Below are 23,824 nucleotides of genomic sequence, written 5' to 3' on the forward strand. Positions count from 1 at the left end.
ATCTTATCATTTCACTTCCTACGTCACCGTAACTGCTCTGTTACTGTCTGAATGTCTATTTTTTTTTTTTAAGTCTGTATTCCATGTTTATGTCACTTTTATGTGTTGCTGTTTTTTTGTTGTTGTCACATTGCTTCACCAATAAAAAAAAAAATATATATATATATAAAAATAATGAACATCTTTAAGTTTTGATTAACAGAATCCAGTGACTGAATCTCAAAGAGTCGTTCTAGTTTTTATATTTATCTGTAAACATCAGAAGACTGAATGATTTGTTAAGATGGACTCTTTCATTGCTTCCTTTTTGTTGCACCTCAGTGACACCCGCCTACACACACACACACACACACACACACACACACACACACACACACACACACACACACACACACACACACACACACACACACCCACCCCTCCGATCATTGGTCACTGACACCACAGCCCCTCCCACACATGACTCCTATATAAAGGCCGACCAGGCCGAGGGAGCTGAAGTTACACAGACTGTCCCTTTAATCACTCTCAGCTGACAGGAGACACCTTCTGCTCTCTCTCTCTCTCTCTCTCTCTCTCTTGAGAAACTTTTCTGGGAACTTTTCCTCTTCTTCTTGTTCTTCAGACTCCCCGATGGATCTGTCCGACCTTTCCTTCCCTCTCTCCTCGGCCGATGACCTCTACGATGACCCCTGCTTCAGCACGGGCGACATGAACTTTTTTGACGACCTGGACACCCGGCTGCTGCACGCCGGCCTTCTCAAACCAGAGGACCATCTTCATCATCATCACCACCACCACCACGTCCCCATCGCAGAGGAGGAGGACGAGGAAGAGGAAGAGGAGGAGGAGGAGGAGGAGGACGACGGGCATGTGAGGGCCCCGGGAGGCCTCCACCAGACGGGGCGCTGCCTGCTTTGGGCGTGCAAGGCCTGCAAGAGGAAGACGTCCAGCGAGGACCGGAGGAAAGCGGCCACGATGCGTGAGCGGCGGCGTCTCGGGAAGGTCAACGACGCCTTCGAGACCCTGAAGCGCTGCACGGCGGCCAATCCCAACCAGCGGCTGCCCAAAGTGGAGATCCTGCGGAACGCCATCAGCTACATCGAGTCCCTGCAGACGCTGCTGAGGGGAGGACGGGACGACAACTTCTACCCGCCGCTGGAGCACTACGGCGTGGACTCGGACACCTCCAGCCCCCGATCCAACTGCTCCAACTGCTCCGACGGCACGGTGAGTCCCAGGAACAGCTGAGGGGTTCATGTGTTGCTTCAGGAAATGTTTGGAATTTTTTATTTTTGGACACAGTGTTTTTTAATATGTCAAATTTAAAATCACATTTTAGGCCAAAATCTTTTCAATGTTTTGCACTAAAACAAGACATTTGATCCTCTTCCACATTTTAAATAGTCAGCTGTCGAGTAATAAAACTTTTATTATTTTTATTTTATAAAACATTTTTTAAAAGAGAATGTGGAAATAAATGCATGATCAGATTAGCTAAAATGCAGCAACATTTCATTTTTCATAATTTGTTTTTTAATTAAAGTTATTTAATTAATTTATTATTTTAATGTGAAATATATTTTGTCCTTTATTTTGTTTTTGGTTTGTTAAACAGTATTTATATAGGTATGTTTCCTACAGTAGCGAAATTGATCCTTTTTTCTTTATTTAAAAAAATGCTAATTTCATGCTAAAATATAGAATGAAGAGTAGAAATTAGCTGCATGAAAAGTCACACAGATGTGATTAAAACTGATTATATTTCAGACTGAACTTCTCTTGTTATGAAAACAAGTTAAAATCCCAACAAAAAAATAAACTCCCTGATAAGTTGCCTTTTTAAGTGATAAGAAAATACATACAAAGCTCAAAAATGGACCTGTTTTTAAACATAAATCATAATGAAAGTTATATTTGACTTTCATCATCTATGTTGTTAATTAACTGATCATGAGTGTTTAGTTATCTGACTGTATTGATCTGTTTTCAGATGGATTTCATCTCCCCGTGTTCCTCCAGAAGTGAGAACAGCAACAGTTCGTACTGCAGACACACCGACGGTCAGTTTCATGTTCATTCCTAATGTGACATGTTTCTAATAAAATTAATAATAACAATAACTTAAAACATTTTATTCAACCGCGCATAAACTAATGTTGCCCGTGTCTCTCTCTACAGATTCCAGCAGCAGTAAACCGTCGCTGGTTTCCAGTTTGGCCTGTTTGTCCAGCATCGTGGAGCGGATCAGCACCAATCCAGCTGTGGCCCCCCCGGGGGACAGCGTGGTGCCCCGAGGCCCCGGATCGCCTCAGAGCAGCCCTGCAGGATCCAGTTCCTCTGCTGAACCAAACAGCATCTACGAGCCGCTCTGAACCGGACAGATCTCAGGACTCATATTCCACAAAAACACCAAAGACAAACTTTATTTTCCTGAAATTTGAGTCCAGTTTCTTCAGTTTTCAGCCTCCTGAACAAACTGAATGCTGCTGAGATGTTTTATTATCTCATCGGAGAAAGAAAAAGGATATTTTCACGACTGATTTCTGCTGCAGAAATGATAACTGAGGACCATTTTGTAAATGTGTAAATAAGAGCTGTTTGTACACACACACACACACACACACACACACACACACACACACACACACACACACACACACACACACACACACACAAAGGATGCTGCGATTGTTGTGTCAGATGTTTCTATATATTATTTATGAGTGAATGGCATTTTAATAAATAAATATTTATATTCAGTAGAATCTATCGATGGCTTTCTCTGATATTTTATTGATAGAACTTCTATTATAAAATGAAATGCTTCATCTTCAAGAGAATCAACTGCTCATGAGTTTTTTTTTAAACTTATAGATCTTTTCATGCTTTGTTCCAAACATCTTATGCAGCTAACGTTTATTTAAGTACAATATTAACTGAACTAAAAAAGTAAAGTTGTTCAAAAACCAGAACACTCTGAAAGACGAACGATAAAGTTTGTCTCTATGATCGAGCTCCTTCAGATACACATTTAATCCAGTTAATATAATTAATTGATTAAGGCAGCTTTACAGTAAGATAACTTAAATCGTATGGTGGATTCTGATGCCAAATTTGGCAAATGTGTGAAAAATGATTTTACAAAAGAATATTCTCATTTGTGGTGGTGCAAAAACAAATTATATGAATATATTGATAAGTTTGATTATTTCACTCATCACATTATGTGGCCAAGATATACAAAAAAATTTCAACTATGTGGAACTTAAGTGACTTTGAAGGATATTTTACGGTGACATTTAAACTGAAAATCAGTTAAATCAAATTCATCACTTTAATAGATTGTTCCAAAATTAACTCTAATAGTTTCTGATTTGTCTTCATAACTTGTTGTGTGTACGCAGATGTCATTATTTTTTGAGCAAACCCCATGAAGAAGGCAGTGAGATGCAGCTGAAAGCTAGTAAGTGACTTACTAGGTAAAAAAAAACATTTCTACATTTCTGATGAAAAATTGATGTTCAGATGCAAATGTTCATTTAGAATCCAGGCTGTTTGAGTTTGATTTATGAGTATTTTACCCAAAAATGATTACCAGTGATAGAAAGAGTAAAATTATATTTTACTCAAGTTAAAGTTACTTTAAAGGTATTTTACTGGAGCTTAAGTAAAAATGTGCTTAGATAAAAAGTAAAAACTAGGTCAGCAAAAGACCTAAAAGTACTGTTTTAAAAATGTAAAAATACCCAGTCCACCTTAAATTTCTAAATGAAGCGCATTAACATATATGTAAGTTGAAAAACACCAAATAGGCCTCATTTACAAACCAACTATAACTTCCTTTTCCATAGACAGACATTTGCAGCCAGTTAGAATAAGTGATGATCAGCTACAGCCTTCCTCTGTGGAGCGACACAGGACTGAGGCAGAAAAGACGACAAATCTCAAACATCACAGTTGGTTTGTTGTTGTTCTCACCAGTCTGACCTCATTCTGTGAGTGAAGTCCTCCTCCACCTGATCCAAGGTCACCTCCTCCACCTGATCCAAGTTCACCTCCTCCACCTGATCCAAGTTCACCTCCTCCACCTGATCCAAGTTCACCTCCTCCACCTGATCCAAGTTCACCTCCTCCACCTGATCCAAGTTCACCTCCTCCACCTGATCCAAGTTCAACTCCTCCACTCGCTCATTCCAAAAGCACAATAAATCCAGTCCACTCTGCCTCTCTCTCCCAGTATAACCAGTCCACTCAGCCTCTCACTCCCAGTATAACCAGTCCACTCAGCCTCTCTCTCCCAGTATCACCAGTCCACTCTGCCTCTCTCTCCCAGTATAACCAGTCCTCTCTGCCTCTCTGTCCCAGTATATAACCAGTCCTCTCTGCCTCTCTCTCCCAGTATAACCAGTCCACTCAGCCTCTCTCTCCCAGTATCACCAGTCCACTCTGCCTCTCTCTCCCAGTATAACCAGTCCTCTCTGCCTCTCACTCCCAGTATAACTAGTCCTCTCTGCCTCTCTCTCCCAGTATAACCAGTCCACTCAGCCTCTCCATCCCAGTATAACCAGTCCACTCAGCCTCTCTCTCCCAGTATAACCAGTCCTCTCTCTCTCCCAGTATAACCAGTCCTCTCAGCCTCTCTCTCCCAGTATATCCAGTCCTCTCAGCCTCTCTCTCCCAGTATAACCAGTCCACTCAGCCTCACTCCCAGTATAACCAGTCCACTCTGCCTCTCTCTCCCAGTATAACCAGTCCTCTCTGCCTCTCTCTCCCAGTATAACCAGTCCTCTCTGCCTCTCTCTCCCAGTATAACCAGTCCTCTCTGCCTCTCTCTCCCAGTATAACCAGTCCTCTCTGCCTCTCTCTCCCAGTATAACAAGTCCTCTGGGCCTCTCTCTCCCAGTATAACCAGTCCTCTCTCTCCCAGTATAACCAGTCCTCTCTCTCCCAGTATAACCAGTCCACTCTGCCTCTCTCTCCCAGTATAACCAGTCCTCTCTCTCCCAGTATAACCAGTCCTCTCTGCCTCTCTCTCCCAGTATATAACCAGTCCACTCGGCCTCTCTCCCCCAGTATAACCAGTCCTCTCTGCCTCTCTCTCCCAGTATATCTCTCTCCCAGTATAACAGTCCTCTGGGCCTCTCTCTCCCCCAGTATAACCAGTCCTCTCTGCCTCTCTCTCCCAGTATTACCAGTCCACTCAGCCTCTCTGTCCCAGTATAACCAGTCCTCTCTGCCTCTCTCTCCCAGTATAACCAGTCCTCTCTCTCCCCAGTATAACCAGTCCTCTCTCTCTCCCAGCCTCTCTCTCTCCCAGTATATAACCAGTCCACTCAGCCTCTCTGTCCCAGTATAACCAGTCCTCTCTGCCTCTCTCTCCCAGTATAACCAGTCCTCTCTCTCCCAGTATAACCAGTCCTCTCTGCCTCTCTCTCCCAGTATAACCAGTCCTCTGGGCCTCTCTCTCCCAGTATAACCAGCCCTCTCTGCCTCTCTCTCCCAGTATAACCAGTCCTCTCTGCCTCTCTCTCCCAGTATAACCAGTCCTCTGGGCCTCTCTCTCCCAGTATAACCAGTCCTCTCTCTCCCAGTATAACCAGTCCTCTCTCTCCCAGTATAACCAGTCCACTCTGCCTCTCTCTCCCAGTATAACCAGTCCTCTCTCTCCCAGTATAACCAGTCCTCTCTGCCTCTCTCTCCCAGTATATAACCAGTCCACTCAGCCTCTCTCTCCCAGTATAACCAGTCCTCTCTGCCTCTCTCTCCCAGTATATAACCAGTCCTCTGGGCCTCTCTCTCCCAGTATAACCAGTCCTCTCTGCCTCTCTCTCCCAGTATTACCAGTCCACTCAGCCTCTCTGTCCCAGTATAACAGTCCTCTCTGCCTCTCTCTCCCAGTATAACCAGTCCTCTCTCTCCCAGTATAACCAGTCCTCTCTGCCTCTCTCTCTCCCAGTATATAACCAGTCCACTCGGCCTCTCTCTCCCAGTATAACCAGTCCTCTCTGCCTCTCTCTCCCAGTATAACCAGTCCTCTCTCCCCTCTCCCAGTATAACCAGTCCTCTCTGCCTCTCTCTCCCAGTATAGCCAGTCCTCTGGGCCTCTCTCTCCCAGTATAACCAGTCCTCTCTGCCTCTCTCTCCCAGTATAACCAGTCCTCTCTCTCCCAGTATCACCAGTCCTCACAACCTTTATGTCGCAGTTATCTTGACCCCTCTGAAAACATCTCAGTCTGTATTTATTAAAGATTGTAATATTTGACAGGATTACATTTGAACACATCATGATAACGTTATAATCCACCGTGATTAACCTCAACCCACAAACTCCTTCATACTTCATTTAATGTTACTGTTGTGCATTTATATATTTATATATTGTTCTCAAACTCACCTTAATCTACACAATCTACCTGAATCTTCAGGGTCAACTCTCACGAGCTCTGCAAAACACTTGTGATTTAAAAAAAGTTTTTATTAAAAGAAAAAAAACAAGTATAATAAGTTATTCTTTTTTTTTTAAATACTGCAATAAAAAAGTAGCCTTACAAGTGCACCTTCACCCGAATTTTTAAATTTCCAATAAAATTCTGAGAAATTGATTTCACAACATTTCAGAAGCAGACTTAATATGGAATAAAGTGAAGGCTCAACAATGTATATATAATAATAATAATAATATAATAATCTCTCTCTCTCTCTCTCTCTCTCTCTCTCTCTCTCTATATATATATATATATATATATATATATATATATATATATATTTAATATAAAAACAACATTTAAGTTTAAGTGATGCTTGGTTTTGAAATATATACATATATATATATCATATATATATATATATATATATATATATATAATATATATATATATATATAAAATATAATATATATTATATACTATATACATATATATATATATATATATTTAATATAAAAACAACATTTAAGTTTAAGTGATGCTTGGTTTTGAAAATATTGTTCCCTTCAGATGCAGTTTTGTTAAACAGTAAAAATAAAAGAACCTGCTGTTTATTAGAATCAATTAAATCAATCAAACATATTGATTGATACAAACCTCGACATGCAGACTGGGGGATCAATAATTGTGGCATTTTATTGACTGAATCTTTATTTATTTTATACACAAACTCAGTGATGACATTTTTAAAATGTATTTATTTACTAAATTCATCAATCAGACACTAAGACGTCCAGTTGCTCCGGAGCTCCGGGGCCGACCGGGTCTGAGCCGCTGCTGTAGCCGAGCAGAGGCGCCTCTTTTCCGGGTCGACCGTCACTCAGCAGCCGCTCACTTCCTGCGGCGGGCTGCGGCTCCCTTCTTGCTGCTGCAAAGCACAAAGTGCAAAAACAGCATCAGATGTGTACAAAGATGCTTTATGGTGGCTTTGATTTGAATAGTATAGATGCATATATATTTTAAAATATATTAATTACATATATAAGAAAGCACAGGGTGAGAAATAAACCAACTACTGGAGAGGTTTCTTCAGCTACATTGCCCTCTAGTGAACCTACATTACACTATATAAATAATATATAAATAATATATAAATAATATATAAATAATATATAAATAATATCTATAATAATATATAAATAATATATAAATAATATATATAATAATATATAAATAATATCTAAATAAATATATAAATAATATCTATAATAATATATTATTAAATCTACCTGAAGGCAACTATAATCAGGATTAAATCAAAACAAACTGATAACTGGTAACAATAAATAAATAACTATATTCAGAGTCGTAACTAAGTACAAAAAAAAATTCAAGGTACTACAATTCCACTACATTTGAGAAGGAAATATTGTACTTTTTACATCGATACATTTATTTGACAGCTTTAGTTAGTAGTTTAAACTAACTAAAAAAATAATTGATCATGCATTATTCTGAAATGTGACTTTTACTTAATGAGTACTTTTACTTTTGTTACTGTTAATACTTTTATACTTTACTTGAATAAGAGTTTGATGCAGGACTTTTTACTAACATTTTTTACTCTGCAGTACTGTTACTTTAACTTAAGTTAAAAATCTAAATACTTCTTCCACCACTGATTATATTACATTATAATGTAGCTTATTTTTTATCAGTGTTTTCACTCAAATATCAACATTACACAGAGTTTATAAGTTTGGATCTTGAAGTAATTTTCCTGTATGTGACAGAATAAATATCTGGTATGTGATGAACTGTAAAGTTTCTGTGAATTCTTTCCAGATGTTTGTGTGGAGCGACTTACTGTTTCTGCAGCTCATCGATGCGGTTTCTGAGAGAGACGACCTGGAAGACAAACAGCCTCAACTGAACACCCTCAGGACTCTGAGATCCTTCTTTAAAGATGCAACGTGCAACTTTTCACACATTAAAATATCAGTTAATGAGCACAATCTACAGTATGTCAAACTCTCGAGTTTACCATCACAGAGTGTCAAAGAGAGATTTACACAAAAAGAACAAACAAAAGCTAGATATACTTCTTTTTTCTCATCTTTGATCAAACAGCAGCACTAAACTAAAGGCCAAACAGCTGAAGTTAAAATAAAATATTTTTGATGCTTTTAATCTCCTTTTTTCTTTCTGTATCAAATAGTGTATTTTTATTTATATAATGAAAGAAAGGATACTTTTTTTAAAACACTATAAAGCAGTATTCATACATCTTGAATGTAAACATTATATAGCAATGTGGAGAAAACAGAGATATGATTTTTGACCTCCCAGCATAAAAAAAGCATACAAGAAAAATAAATAAAAGAAATGTAAAACCATATAACCTTGCCTTTGTAACAAAGAAGTGTTGACGTTCATGTTACCAAAAAAAACTAGATTAAACTCATCATCATTTTTTTTAAAGATAATAGGGTCTCTCATGTTGCGTGTTTTAGAGTCGGTCTGTCAATAAAGTTCTTTAAACTACTTTTGACCTCTTGAGACTTTTTCCCCCAATGCATTCTGGGAGAAGGTGAAGTTTGTGTTTCCTCACTGACCTCGTATCTCTGCCTCTTGAGATTCTCGCAGTGGTCGTATTTAATCGCCTCCAGGTTGTGCAGCCACTCCCACATCTCCTTCGCCTTTTCCCTGAAAAAACAGAAACCCAAATTTCAATGAACAGTTCTGCAGCAACATTATTCACCTGAGTGAAGACACTAAATGTCCAAAGCCTGTATGTAGACCAATGCATAAAAAATACAGTAGAATCTGACCAGCACTTTATTGACAGATTCAACATTTTGCTCTATTTTCTTTGAAACCTTTTCTCCTTTGCTTAGTTTTGTCTCTCTTTTCTTTCAGAAAGAAAAAAACATTAGGACATTTTGTATTATGTAAAGTTGCTTGGATATGTTTGTCTGTATATCAACAGTGTAAACATCTGTGTTTTAATGGATAAATAAGCGTGTTAGTGTTCCAGAGATGTAAAAAACATATAGATGTAACATTCTGAGCGTTAGTAATTTGTAAATTATATATAAAGTACAACATCGAAAAACATTCATATAAATGGATTATTATTTTTTGTATTATTATTATTATTATTTTTCTGCTATTTCCACTAAGAGGATCATGCGATCGGTTGCATGTGTGTGAATCTCTGTGTCTGTCCGCAGCTAAATCTCCCATTCTGCTTCAGCAAACTGCATAATATTTCAGGTGCACATTTCAAGCTGCATGATCCAGAACCTCAAGTAGTTGCAGTGACTCACACTTTCTCAAAACACCTTCTATCACCTGTTTTATACTGCCACTGACCGCCTGCTCACTCCTCACTCTCTACTCTTCATTGCATTTTGGTTAAGACATGACTTAAATCAACTTTGACTTATTGGACAGTTAACTTCCGTACTTAAGTAACGTCAATTTCGTAGTTATCTTAACCCAAACCACAATCTTTTCCTGAACGTAACCAGAAAGTTTTGTTGCCTAAACACTGCAGCAAAAAAGAACTTTTCGTAATGTTTCATAACCAACCGCTGTATTAGGAAACATTGCAATGAATTACTTTGATACTGAAGAAGATCTAAAAGTCCTGGAGTTAAAAGAGGCGTATTGTATTTGGTGAAAAATAATGAAAAATAATACATTTGTACTTTGTTATCATCCGATGTGTAGGTGTTTGGTTGATAACTTTTCATTTATCTGCTCTTCATACATTTAAAACACAGGGATGAATGCTCTCTGTGACAACGTTTCTTTATCATCTAGACTGTGATTCGTCTGGCTCGTCCTCATGTGGGTTACCTCAGGTTGTCCTCGGTGTAGCCGCTGACGTTCAGGGGTTTGCATCTCTCTGACATGATCTTCTTCTTCTTCTCTCTCTCCGTCTGCTTCTTGCCTCTCTTCTGTTCAATCTGGAAAAACACACGAAAACATGTTGCTACCTGGTTTGTATGAAGTTGAGGCAAACGACAAAACAACAGAGAAATTATGAATGATAAAGTAGAGCTACCTTCTGCAGGTGGCTGCTGTAGCCCGATCCCATGCTGCTGAGCGTCATCTTCTTCTTGGCTTCAGCCTCGGCCTTCCAGTGGGCGTCGGCTTCCTCCTTCCTCTGACGCTCAGCCTGTGAAATTCATTTAAAAAACATCACAATCTTACTGGTTTTATTCTTTTCCTTTTTTGCCAGTTATGTCCACGCAAAGTTTTTAACAGCATCTGAAAATGTTTGTCTTTGCTGACCTATTTGTTTGAATTTATCGCCTGGTTGCAGTGATGTAGAAATGTACTCGGTACACTCTGACATCACTGCCAGGTGTGGTGAGATGTGCAACATACTGTAAACTCTTCACCAGAAGAGGTCAGTGTGACACTGCTTTTAAGCCTGCTGTTGAGTTATATGATATTGTGTTATAAGATACGTTAAGATAAGATAAGGTAAGATGAGATAATAAGCAATAAAAAGACAATAAAGATACGGTAAAGATACCATACAATACAATACGATAAGTAAAGTAAGTTAAGTAAGTTAAGTTAAGTTAACATAAGATAAGATAAAGATAAAGATACCGTACCATACCATAAAAAGAGATGATAACATAAGATAAAGATAGGATACGATGATAAGAGTTGATACGACACGATACGATATCATATGATAAGATAAGACAAAGATACAATACGATAAAGATATATTATGATATGATAAGATAAGATATCATAAGATAAGATAAAGATACGGTACGGTAAGCTAAAATAAGGATCCAATAACAATACGATTACGATTACGATAAGATACAATACGATAAAGATACGATAAAGATACGATAAAGATACGATAAAGATACCGTAAGATAAGACAAAGATAGAATACTATAAAGATACATTATGATAAGATAAGATAAGATTAGATATGATATGATATGAAAAAGATACGATACGATAAAACCAGAGGAAAATTGCTGTGCAGCAGTTGCAATACAAGGTGTGAAGAGTGTAAATATAAGAAGTCTAAAATAACAATAAGGAGCAAATACAGAACATATGAAATAAATGACTGCCGTTGGGTATTTGTGAGTGTGAATACCTTCTTAATGAATCTATTTAAACAGTTCAGTACTGTTTAAATAGCTTTTGAACTCGTACCTCCCTCCTGGCCTGCCGCTCTTTGTCTTTCTCAGCGCGGATCCTCTGCTGCTCGGCTCGCTCGGCACGACGCTTCTCCTGAAAATGCAAAAATCAAAATGCTGCAAATTTTTTCTTCCATGTCAAGTAACCAATCTAAAAAAAGCTTAATTTTTGTTTTGTTTAATATTTAAATGCATGTTATCATGTGCATGTTTAATGCATATTTTTGGTTTGGCTAAAATCTCACAATTCTGTCTTTGAGACCGAGGAGCTCCTCCTCCTCTTTCTTCCTGCACTCGAAGTGAGCGTCGATCAGCGACTGCAGCTCGACCAGGTCTTTGTTTTGACGTTTCTTCTGGATGTCCTGTAAGAGATGGACAAGAGACGGACGTCACTAACAAACAGGACAGAGGCCTCCAGCTGCAAATCCACACTGACTGAAAAAACCTGGCTTCTGAAAAGAACAAGAAACGCTCATAAAACCGGTCTGGATTTTGGTTTATCATCAGATTATTGTTTCGTCCAACTAACAATCTAAAACCTGATAGTTATTAAAAAGCAGCAAATTTACTTACACAATTATCAAAATAGTTGCCAATTATAATTTTTTTCTTTTATAGGCTCTTCATGTTTTTTTATTTTTATTTTTAATCTTAATTTGTAAAGTAACTAAAGCTATCAGATAAATTAAATTATGGAGTAGAAGAAGAAAGTAACAGTACAGGTACCTAATCATTTTTAAGTGCAGTACTTGAGTAAACGTATTTAGTTTATATTCTAGCGCTGCATGTAAGTATTCATGTATCTGGATAAACATCAGCCAACAAAAACAAGTCGACTTACATCAAAGTCCACTTTCTCTCCGTCTGGGATCTTTGGAGCAGATGGTCTGTTGAAGGAAAATAACATTCAAATTATAACGAGTACTTTAAAGGAACATTGTGTTGGATTTGGTGGCATCTAGTGGTGAGTTTGCACATTGCAACCAACTAAATACCCGTCGTTTTCAGGGTTATCTACCACAAAACCGTGGTGAACGCTGTATGGTAAGGTCATCCTCACCGTAAGAACACAACACTGTGGCTCACATTAACACATTTCCACAAGCGTGTCGGAGAACTAACGCTGCCTTCAGGTAACATAAAAACACGACAGGCCAACGATCGTTAGCATCATTAGTCTCTATTTGTCTCATCATTTATTCCCTCAGTAAACATTGTAAACATGAGTTTATGGTCTCAATCTCTAGTTTCAAGTCTTCTTCAATACAGCATGATGTTCATTTAGTAAATGATGCTCCATTTAGAGTCAAACAGACCATAAAGCAGGGGATGCTTTAGGGCGGGGCTACACACTGATTGACAGGTCGACACCAGAGACGTATACATGGTCTTTACGTTACTTCTCCGCATTCCAAACGTAGAAATCAGTTCATTGGATAGAAAAAAAAACATTGCCAAACTTGAGGCTTCACACCAGCAGTCTACAAACCAATGGGTGATTTCATGATGACTTCGTCCACTTCTTATATACAGTCTATGGTTGGACGCTCTCTATGTAGATATGAAGGGCTCATTCTAAGCTAACGAAAACACAAAGACACACACTGGAGCTTTAAAGGTGCCAGCAATGTGAAAACAAGAGGGAAGAAAGTAAATTTACTCACTTGAACTTCGGCTTCTCCTCTTTTTATCAAGGTTTAAACAGGAACAGAAAGATAAGAGAGAGAAAATGTTAGAAACAAGAATATGAGACAGAGGCTAAGGAAGTCTGCTGGTTAATGAGAAGGACGATCCATGTTGTTTCACACCTCCAGTAGACCAACGTCTCATCTGTGTTTGTGTTTAAAGTGCTGTGAGTACACAGTGTTACCTGTTTTTTTCTATCTACTGTGTGTTAATTTGTTGTGCATTAGTGTGTGAATCAAACCACTGTAATCTGACACATCTGTGTGTAGTAAACCACCACATAAACTATTTAAGAGTTTCTTCATCGCACACATTTCACAACAAGGAGTTTGACTGTAAATTACTGTTAATTGATAGTAGAGAAATAAATAAATAAATGAATAAAAACACACATTTTAATGGGAGCAGAGTTTGTGATTAGCTTTTTTTTTTGGGACCCTCACACTAAAAAAACACAAAACAACAGACAACACGAGAAGAACAAAACGAACAAAACGCAGGCAGAGCGACAGCGACTCAGCAGGAAATACAAACTACCATCTTGATCTCCATCCTCTATTGGCAGGACGCATTCATGCAAAGAAGAGAAGAAGCACAGATAAGCGGTGGGGCCTCCTGTACACATGACTCCCCTGTTTCTCCACATATCTCGGTGAGACAAAACTCGACATTATTCATGTGTGGAAAAGATGTGAAGGACAACATCAACATACCTTCGTCTTCATAGCCGTCTGCATGCAGCAAGCGTCCAAAGCAAGAGCAGAACAGAAACCATTAGTGGTGGGACCGGTCAGCCCGCTGCTGTCCTCTTTACAACGCACAGCTTATGAAGCACATTTATTCAAATACATGTTCTTAATCAATAATAAAAAGGTGGCAGCCACTGCAGAAGTCCAATGTTCAAGTCAGGTATTAATTCTGTAGCGGGCAGCTCGCACTTTCCTAACATCCGTGAGGTTTGATTTTGCGGTTCGACTGCATAACAGTGACAGTTATTTCCTAAATAACAGCCTTTACAAAAATCTTTTTTATTTTTCTATACTGTAGGCAACCCTGTCTCCTCCAAAAATGTTGAATCCCAACTGCATTACAAGGGAAACATATTTAATCCGGGATTAAGTCCCCAGTTTTAACCAGTTCAAAACACATGGTTAAAGTTACTACAAGAAACTTTCATTTTGTGTTGGTTTTGGCGGCCCCTGTGGACAAAAGCGATAGTGATTCCGATCACCAGAGTCCCTTTAGAAAACCTCTAATTTTACTGCATCAGGGTCTGACAGTCTGCCCTAGAGGAGGAGACGCTGCTGCTGGGTCTGTCCACGGTGGACTGGTCTCTGCTGGAGTCTGAGCTGAAGGAGTTTCTGGTGAACCTGCATGATTTTTCTGTCCATCTGATTTCACCAGAGTCTGTCCAGTCCGACCCGTTGGCTCCGATTACGAGCTTTAAGAATAACTTTATAGAAATAACCATTAAAAGGTCTTATGTCTTAATATGTCTAAAAATGGGACACATCACCTTGTTGGATTTTGTTTTCGTTAAGGCATCGTATATCTTCCATACCAGAGAGATCAGCGATTGCTTAATTCAGATTAATCGTTCGGAGCAAAACCAGATTTTTCGAACTCTTTGCTGCTGAAGCTACGAAATCAAAGCATCAGTTCAGCGTATAGTGAAGCCTGGGACTTCTGCAGTGACTCCATCTGTGCGAAACAATTTTTCTCAGATCATAAAGAAACTTTAACAAACAAAACAAAAACATTTCCATGGAAGATGTGAACAGTGGGAATAAATGTAAATGCTTAAGAGCAGTTAGCCAGTCCCACTCTTCATCTACTCATGGAAAGAAAGATGAAGAAGAAGAAGAAGAACAAGCTTTTATATGACTGAAATTACCCATAATCCTCTCTGAGTTTTCCAAAATGAGACGTAAACATGGATAGAAGGTGAAGGATTAAAGGGTCAGTTCATGTAAAAGCAGCTGATTTTCTTCTTCTCCCTTTCCACATTTAGAGACACATGTTCAAAACACACATCTGACACTGAGCCGTAATGCTGGAAACGGGACAAAATGTTTTTGTTTGTTGTGTTGCTAACACTGATGCTGATGTGATAACTGTGGACATTTTTAACGAAGCAAAGCCCAAACGTTTGCTGCAGTGCACTCTTAAAAAAACAAAATTTCTTGAAGGAGCCCGAAGACACCAAAAGACACTTTAGGCTTCTTCATAAGAACAAGACTAAAGTGCATCACACAGTGGCCTTGTCATGCCGCGCCGACCCGTGAAGTAAACGTATTAAAAGACAGATCCTAAGTCGAATAAACAAAAACTGATTTCCACACTAACAGCTAAACTTAGCCTGCCTCAAAAGGATGGGATGTTTTGTTTTGTAACTGTATTTAATTACTTTCTTATAAAAAAATCATTGATATTCAATAAATCTTGAATATTTTCTGATTAATTGTTCCAATGGTAATTTCCACCAGATTATTAGAAACTTTCTGTTGACAAAATTTGCTTGAATCGTAAAACACAGATTTATGAAATGTTTTGATGTAACAGAGAATTTAAAAAAAGTTCAAACAGAATCTTAAGAAAGATAAAACACATTTCATAGGCCACTAAATAAAGTGCATGTTTCAGTTTGTAGGTTGTGATAAAAGCATTGCAATTGCGCAACAAACCAATTTCTATATATATCGTGCAACTATTGCTGTATCACAAAGCAACGACATGACTCGTCTACTATCGAGCTCTACCATTTAAACTCTGTGACCGTAAAATTTAGTTTCCTCTAGTCCTGACGAAAGGTCTAATGAAAAGAGGGCGTTGCTCAAAACATCTATTTTGGAAAAGAAAATATAAAAATCATGAGTGCAAGTACCTTTACTGACATTGTATTCTTTTTTTAACGCTGCAATTAAAAGGAATCTTATCTTCAGTGTGAAAGTATTTTATTTAAAAGATTCTGATATATTCTAAAATATATTTTAACAGAAATAGCACAGGAGGGACTAAAATGTAAAACATTTAAAGACTCGTAACGTGTCAGTTATGTTCTGCGGCGTCTGTCCTACGGAAGCAGAAGTGTCCTGCAGGAGAGTCCACGTACCTTCCTCCTCAGGAATCTCCTCCTGCTCCACCTCCTCGGGCTCTGGCTCCACCTGGGCCTCCGCCTCAGGGGCTACTTCTACTTCTACTACCTCCTCCTGGGCTACGGGGCACGCAGCATGCACCAAAAACCGCCGGGCAGAGGGGGGGTGTGTCGGAGGAGAAGGCCGTTAATGAAGACCACAGACATGACAAAAAGTGAGAGATTACTTTAGTTATGAGAGAGAGAGAGAGAGAGAGAGAGATGGATGGATGGATGGATGGATGGATGGATGGATGGATGGATGGATGGATGGATGGATGGATGGATGGATGGGTGAGCGAGGGACAGAGCTGCTGGAGAGAGAGAGAAACACATGATGATGAGAGGAAGTCAGTTGACCTTTCACACAGAAGACATATTTAACTGTTGATGTGGGAAACTTCCTGAAGAGCAGTAAATACGTACTTTTCTTCCACAATATGGAAGCTAAAAGGTGCTAATTGTACCCTCTTTATGTTGCTATCATTGAATAAACAAATGGAGTTGACGATTGTTTACTTTCATTGTTAGTTTTCCTGCAACATGACTCCCATTATTGACATTGTAGTTGTCTTTAAGTGTTTTGATGTGTTTTTTTATAAAGCTTCTTTTCCTATTTTAAGTTTTTACTCTACCGATTGTTTTGATGGATTTGGTGACAGGTCGCAACCATGGCGTTGTCCAGTCTCGGAGTCTTCCAACTTTTCGTCTTCCAACTTTTATTGTTTCAATTGATCGAAAACCAGGATGGCGACGGTCAAAAACCAAGATGGCATGAAAACGGCCAAAGACCAAGACAGCGATGGTCAAAAACCAAGAAGACGAAGGTAAAAAACAATAAGGTGATGGCCAAAAAAACAAGATGGAGACGGGAAAAACCAAGAAGGTGATTGTCAAAAATATAAATGGCAACGGTCAAAAACCAAGATGGTGACGGTCAAAAACCAAAATGCAATTGGCCAAAAACCAAGATGGCGATGGCCAGAAACCAAGACGGCGAAGGTCAAAAGCCAAGACAGTCATAGTACAGCCTACAGTTGATAAGGACAGGAGAGATCTGCATTAAATAAAACCTGCTTTCATGACTTTTGCTGTTTAATCTGCTGCAAATGAGATGAAGACAAAAAAACTTTTTCTGAGGCTACACAAGAAACGAAAACACATATTTTCCTGGATTTTAGATCTTTTGCTAACACCAACTTTGGCCCTGAAACTCATTAGATTGGTCGGTCTTGTTGAGAAACCTTAAACAGCATGATAGAGAGCTCCATCTGGCTGTCAGCTCGGGGAAAACAATGCCTTGCAGGTTTATTGAGTTATCTGGACAACTTAATACGTAAAATCCAGAAAACGTCTTCACGTCAGTAAATGTTCCAGATTCAAGGGTTTACATCATTACATTTTGAAGAGCTTGCAATATTCAGTGCGGAGAAAAACTCAAATTTGTCCTGCACTTTCTTTACTTTTTTGATGAAAATCTCAAAAGTTGACATATTAAAATGATAAATTGAACATTTATATATCAAATCATCACTGAGTCTCGTCCAGTTTTCTCCGTAGTTTCTGCCAATATGATCTATCTGAAGTTTTATGTGAGTCGTCCAGGTAGTTTTCCGTCTCCACTGTTAGAAATATGTCCGTTGTGTGAATGAGGTCAATGACGGCTGCATTGATGTGACATCAACAGACGACAGCGTAAAAACATGTCACATGCCGAGAAAATGTAAATGTAGAGAGCTCTCTCACATTTTTCTTTTTTCAACCATGTGATTCAAAACATCACTCAGTCAGAAACAAAAAGTCACCCTTAACTTGGACGTGTTTGACCGACAGCTGTGTGTTAGTAGGCCGGGCAAAAAACACCTACAATTTCTTTTTAATCAGACAATTAAACATCAAACGAGAGAAATAAATAAAGGATATTTAGTTATTTCTAATGCAACCGAGGGTAAATAAAGCACGAAGCAGATGTATTCAACAGAGATTCTGCTGTATAACTGTTATCACCTTTTTAAATCACAATAAATTATCACAGTTCCACTTTGCATTTAGTAAAAATCCTACTACGACTCAAATACAATCTGTGATGATGTTAGTTCTTCACTTTACGAAGAGCAGGTGTCGTCGTCAAAACACTTCAAATTAAGGGTGAAATCAGGCAGCTGAGAAATTAGTGCAGTGGAAAATAAAAAAGTATATTAAATATGGAATTGATTCAGTCGTCTTTACCTTCCTCCTCTTCGGTTTTGGAAAAACAAGACATGAGGTGGAACAGAAACAAATATAACATGGAGTCATTTAACTATTACATTTTAATACTCTCTAAACAGACCTTTATGTAAATTATAGTTACATTCTTAAAATGTCAAATTAAGTAAGTATAAAAACATTTATATGGGAAATACTTTTACAATATTTATTACCAAATTAATTCAAAATAAATGGTAAAAAAATATATATTAATAGCTGCACATTTCAGGAAAACATAGCATATTCTGAGAAATCGTAGTCTCTAGAATGATTATGATTAAATAATAGTCCATGTGGACACAAAGCTTTTCACACTCAAAAGAAACAAATTGAAATAAATACAAATATTTTTAAAGCATTTTATGTGATAATTTTAAATAAAGCAATGTTTTTTATTTGTTATATATAATAAATCAAAACGAGTGGTCGTCACTTACCCTCTACTTGATCCCTGAAATATGAAAGACATTCATAAATCAGTCAAACATGAAATCACAGCTGACTTCTTAACGACAGTTTGCGCTTTTTAATCAAATTTAAACTAATAAAACAACATCAGTGTCTGTTGTTATTGACACTTACAGTTCCTCGGTGTCGGACATGTTGACAGCAGACTTCAAACCTGAGGGAGAAAACAAAAAAACTTTGAAATAACAGCAGAAAGACTGTGCTGATAGTGGCTACATGTTTGTCTTTATTTGTTGTTGTTTTCGTGTTAATCACTAATGGAATATGACAGAACACATTCATCGTGAAAAGGAAGCGTGGGGATTAAGAGCTGGAGACTTTGAGACGATCACCACCAACAGACGACCGACCAGCCAGACCTGCCGGACCAAACGCCACAAATTGGCCCCAGGGAGGAGAGGGAGGAGAGACGAGATGGAAGCTAAGGACCCGAGGCTACTCCACTACCCAGCATGCTCCTGGCTCTCTGAAAACAGTCAGAGATCGGTGACTGTTGAGCCCACATCTTCACAGAGACCTGGATCCATCGTTCATCCTGGATCAAGCTGCAGTTGACGGGCGGACAGAGAGCAGGACTCCGGTGGGTTGAGAGGAGGTGGACTCTGTGTTTACATCATGATGCTTGGTGCTCAAAAACAGTCAAAGTTGATGGACAGTGTAGGCAGAGTTTTTCAATTTTGGACGGACTCCTAAGAATTATGTTTGAGTAAAATGTTTCAAGGAAAACGTATAATCTGCAAGATTATCCTTGTTTTTTTACGGATCACAAACACTTTATATTACTATCATATTACATTCTGTATATGATACATATTAGTCTCAGAATAAAGTCGTTTTGCATAAATTGTCCTTTTTTTTTTTTATACTTAAAGTACATTGTGCTGGACATACTCCTGCACTTTTACTTAAGATTTTTGAAAGCAGGACTTTTACATGTAATGGAGTATCTTTTTTAACTGCTAGAAGATTTGTAATCTCTAGAATACGCTGGAGAGATCACAAATCTTGGCCCCGGATAAGTGGAAGTTAATTGATTCATGGATATTTTTCAATTGTTGCTACTTTCACTTAAGTGAAAGACCAGCTCCTCTTCCACATACAGTTCAGAGGTCAGAGAGCTGCACATACTGAATGTTTCCTCACTGAAGCACATTCACACTCGACCCAAACACCTCGTCCAGAACTGTTGACTCAGCTGGTTTGGAGGTGTTACTTGCTTTGCAGGGTTTTTTTTACACATGAGAATCAAGTCTAAGTCCTCACACCATCACCACTTTCAGCTTTCAGTTTAGAGAATATTTAAGGCTTCTCTAGTTTTGGTTTGCTCAGGATGATTTTTAGTTTGTGGTGCTCATAACAACTAAAAATAACTCTTAAAAAATTCAACAGCTCTTGTCTCCTGGATAATCCTCAGACATCCCAGCTGGCTGGACGGTTTGCTGCATGTAAATCCCCCCTGCTCTCTTTTTACAAATGTCCTGTCTCTCTCCATAAACACTCTCAAAGAAAGGCCTTTTCTTTTCCAGAGTGTAGTATGAACAAAATCTGTTTACAGCAAGGCCAAAAATCACTCCCTTGTCAATCTTTATCTTTAAGAAGTTCACTCAACAGTGAGCAGTAAATGGAGATTTTTGACACTTATGAATCAGTATCATTTGACCTTCTGCAACAAAAGTACTGGTTATGCTTAGGCAACAAAAGTACTTGATTATGCTTAGGCAACAAAAGTACTGGTTATGCTTAGGCAACAAAAGTACTTGGTTATGCTTAGGCAACAAAAGTACTGGTTATGCTTAGGCAACAAAAGTACTGGTTATGCTTAGGCAACAAAAGTACTGGTTATGCTTAGGCAACAAAAGTACTGGTTATGCTTAGGCAAACTTTCTTGGAGAGGTTGAGGCAACTAAAGCACTTATTTATGTTTAGGCAACAAAACACCTTGGTAGTTTTAGGCTACAAAAGTACTTGGTTATGCTTAGGCAACACAAGTTCTTGATCAGGTTTAGGCTTCAAAAGTACCTTGTTAGGTTTAAGCAACTAAAGTACTTGGATATGTCGAGGCAACTAAAGTACTCGGTTAGGTTTAGGAAACAAAAGTACTTGGTTCAGTTTAGGAAACTAGAGTACTTGGTTAGGTAAAGAAAACAAAATAACTTTATTTTGTTTAAGAAACTAGAGTACTTGGTTAAGAGTAGGAAACAAAGTACTTGGTGAGGTTAAGGCAACTAAAGTACTTTGTTATGCTTATAGGCAACAAAAGTACTTGGTGAGATTTAGCAACTAATGTTATGTTTAGCCAACTAAAGTACTTGGGTAGGAGTAGGCAACAATAAACTTGGTTAGAAGTAGGCTTTAAAAGTACTTTGTTAGGTTTAGGCAATAAACATAGTCAGTGAGGTTTAGGCAACAGAAGTACTTGGTTCACATTTTTTTTGGACCCATCCATCAACCAACCTTTTTTTTACTTAAATCACAGCATATCCCTAAAAACTTATTTCACAATGCAAGTTTGTTTTATGCCAAATTTTGTTTTATGCCAAACTGGCTTGATTTGCGTTGAACTTTGACCTCTCTCCTGGATTCAACACCAGCTTTGCAGTCCATAAAGAAACGCCAGAACTCCAGTCCTATATTAGGGGAATACCGTTCTAATCCACCCGAGGTGTTGCTGAATGATTGAAGCATCATTTCCAAGTCCAAAAGAGGGATGAGGAAAAGCTCTGTTGGAGACAATGTGGTTGGATTTCTTCTCTCTGTGTATTCTATACTTCATATTTGATATATATACATTTATATTTATGTATATATATATATATAAAGTGTCTTTGGATGACTCCTTCACACTTAGCGGTGAGCACAGCTGCAGGGTTCTCGGAGGATTATCTCTGGATCGTATTTCTACCCATCAGCTGAGGAACTTTGTCCAAATAGCTGCTTTAATCCCTCGGCTCGAGTCCGGCGGGAGGATCCTCGGCGCAGGAACAGCCAATCAGCATCCGCCTCGTGACAAAACCAGCTCTTTCATCGACTTACAGCTGACAGCGGCCTCACCTCCGCGTGTCCGCCGTCCGCTCAGTACATACCGACACTTCAGCACTCCGTATATTTAGTGGACGATCACTTCACTTCTTCAGTATGAGAACAACGAAATACTGCGAAGAGTCTTTCTGAAATTAAAACCTCTGAAGTGCTGAAACCAGAAGATGTGACATCACTGAGGAGAATCACATCCAGAGCAGATTTAGATTGAGAAATGCCAAGATGAATTTATAGACCTGGTGAAGGATGTTTGTACTACATCTGACAGCAAACTTATGTATCACTATCCCAAAACCTGAAGAGATGCCGGCCTTGTTCTCAGGTCCATCATGATGGCTATGTGGGGGTTTTAAAGTGCAAAGTTCAACAAACCGACAAGAGGTTACAGGAGGCGAATCTTTCAGGTTCTGTTATATAAATTGTAGAAAAGACAAAAAAACAAAAGACATGCCGGATTCTGAAGGAGAGGCTGAATTTAGACTATAAACTGGACGATTAAACCGCTCATCTATGAACGTGCATGTGCAGATATTCACATGTTGATAGGTACGGGAAGAATTCCACATTTGCACAAACAGAAAGACGAAAAGAAACCCCAGTTTTCCATTAAAACAATGTCATAAATATAACATCTCAGGCACTTAAAGAAATCTGCATAAGTGAGCAAATATCACTTTGTGTCGCTGTGATTTTGGTGGCGTGTATGTCCGCACATCTTTGAGCCTCTCTAAAATACCAGCATGGTACACCCAGGAATTATCTCACAGTCACATCCAAGGCAAACAAATATTTGGAAGTAGATGTAAGTGCAACTGGACCAAAATCTATTTAAGATTAAAAGAAAGTCATTCTGGCTCGTGCAGGTAAAAGCCACCAAAAAAAGTAAAATCCATTTATAGCTGCGATTGACAGCTTCACAGCTAAACGCCTCAACATCGCATAAAGGGAAAGGTGCAAACTGCTCTAATGTCACAGAACGTTTGGCAGTAAATTACACCCCTTTGATTAGTTAACGTTTTACTCCTTCGTTTTCATTTTTTTTAAAAAGAGGCACATAAACACGTGATTCTATTTCATAAAGTGACATTTTTATGAACCTGTTAAATCAATCTGGACTCAGGAAACTGGACTCCTGCCCATCGAGGCCGACTGTTTACCACCCCGAACATAAACTACACATGTTCGACATGCAGCAGAACATGTCCACGTCTATTTCAAACCCTCCTGAGGTTACGGCCCCGAGAGACCACGGCGATACGAGTTTTCTCTTACAACACCTGAGTCTCTTTTTGTCCACAAAGCAATAAAAACAACCAACTGATTTTGGGTAAAAAAAAAAAGGAGAAAACACAAAGTGAGAAACATGTGGTTTAGAAAGTGACAGCTTGGGTCAGTGGTGGTCTTACCTCAGAGAGGAAGAGAAGCTCCTCGGACGATGGAGATGAAGGTCTGTCAGAATCTGCAGGGCTCCGCTCAGAGAATAAGTCCTTGTGTTATAGTGATACTTGAGCTCATCAGGCCCTTATTGGCTGTGGGATGAGAGTGAGGTGTGTGTGTGTGTGTGTGTATATGTTAATGTGTGGAAGAGATAAGGGCGGGGGGGGGTTGGCGGGGGGAGGCAGGCATGACCC

The 23,824-nt window shown here is 38.8% G+C and overlaps 2 protein-coding genes across 2 annotated transcripts; one reads left to right on the plus strand and one right to left on the minus strand.

Moving 5' to 3' along the window:
* The first annotated feature begins 633 nt into the window (after window positions 1-633).
* LOC129099094 (myoblast determination protein 1 homolog) lies at window positions 634-2,375 on the plus strand. Its single transcript, XM_054608265.1, has 3 exons — window positions 634-1,230; window positions 1,994-2,063; window positions 2,182-2,375. The coding sequence occupies exons 1-3, from the start codon at window positions 634-636 to the stop codon at window positions 2,373-2,375; spliced, it is 861 nt and encodes a 286-aa protein (XP_054464240.1).
* A 4,761-nt stretch (window positions 2,376-7,136) lies between these two features.
* Window positions 7,137-18,699, minus strand: LOC129105307 (troponin T, fast skeletal muscle isoforms-like). Its single transcript, XM_054616250.1, has 12 exons — window positions 18,666-18,699; window positions 16,416-16,517; window positions 14,017-14,034; window positions 13,282-13,300; window positions 12,459-12,504; window positions 11,863-11,979; window positions 11,634-11,711; window positions 10,501-10,614; window positions 10,293-10,402; window positions 9,044-9,134; window positions 8,296-8,336; window positions 7,137-7,356 (listed from the first exon to the last, which is right to left on the minus strand). Exons 1-12 carry the CDS (start codon window positions 18,697-18,699, stop codon window positions 7,320-7,322), a joined length of 807 nt encoding a protein of 268 aa, XP_054472225.1. The 3' UTR covers window positions 7,137-7,319.
* Between the last annotated feature and the right edge of the window lie 5,125 nt (window positions 18,700-23,824).

Source organism: Anoplopoma fimbria, chromosome 2 (genome assembly GCF_027596085.1).
Source record: "Anoplopoma fimbria isolate UVic2021 breed Golden Eagle Sablefish chromosome 2, Afim_UVic_2022, whole genome shotgun sequence".
Classification (NCBI taxonomy): domain Eukaryota; kingdom Metazoa; phylum Chordata; class Actinopteri; order Perciformes; family Anoplopomatidae; genus Anoplopoma; species Anoplopoma fimbria.

Coding starts and splice junctions, on each gene's coding strand:
- LOC129105307 (XM_054616250.1), bottom strand. CDS start 18,699: ATGTCTTGTTTTTCCAAAACCGAAGAGGAGGAAG. Junction 16,518..18,665: donor CAAAACCGAAGAGGAGGAAG/GTAAAGACGACT, acceptor CGTGCCCCGTAG/CCCAGGAGGAGGTAGTAGAA. Junction 10,615..11,633: donor AGCGGCAGGCCAGGAGGGAG/GTACGAGTTCAA, acceptor TGAATTTCACAG/GCTGAGCGTCAGAGGAAGGA.
- LOC129099094 (XM_054608265.1), top strand. CDS start 634: ATGGATCTGTCCGACCTTTCCTTCCCTCTCTCCTCGGCCGATGACCTC. Junction 1,231..1,993: donor CCAACTGCTCCGACGGCACG/GTGAGTCCCAGG, acceptor ATCTGTTTTCAG/ATGGATTTCATCTCCCCGTG. Junction 2,064..2,181: donor GTACTGCAGACACACCGACG/GTCAGTTTCATG, acceptor CTCTCTCTACAG/ATTCCAGCAGCAGTAAACCG.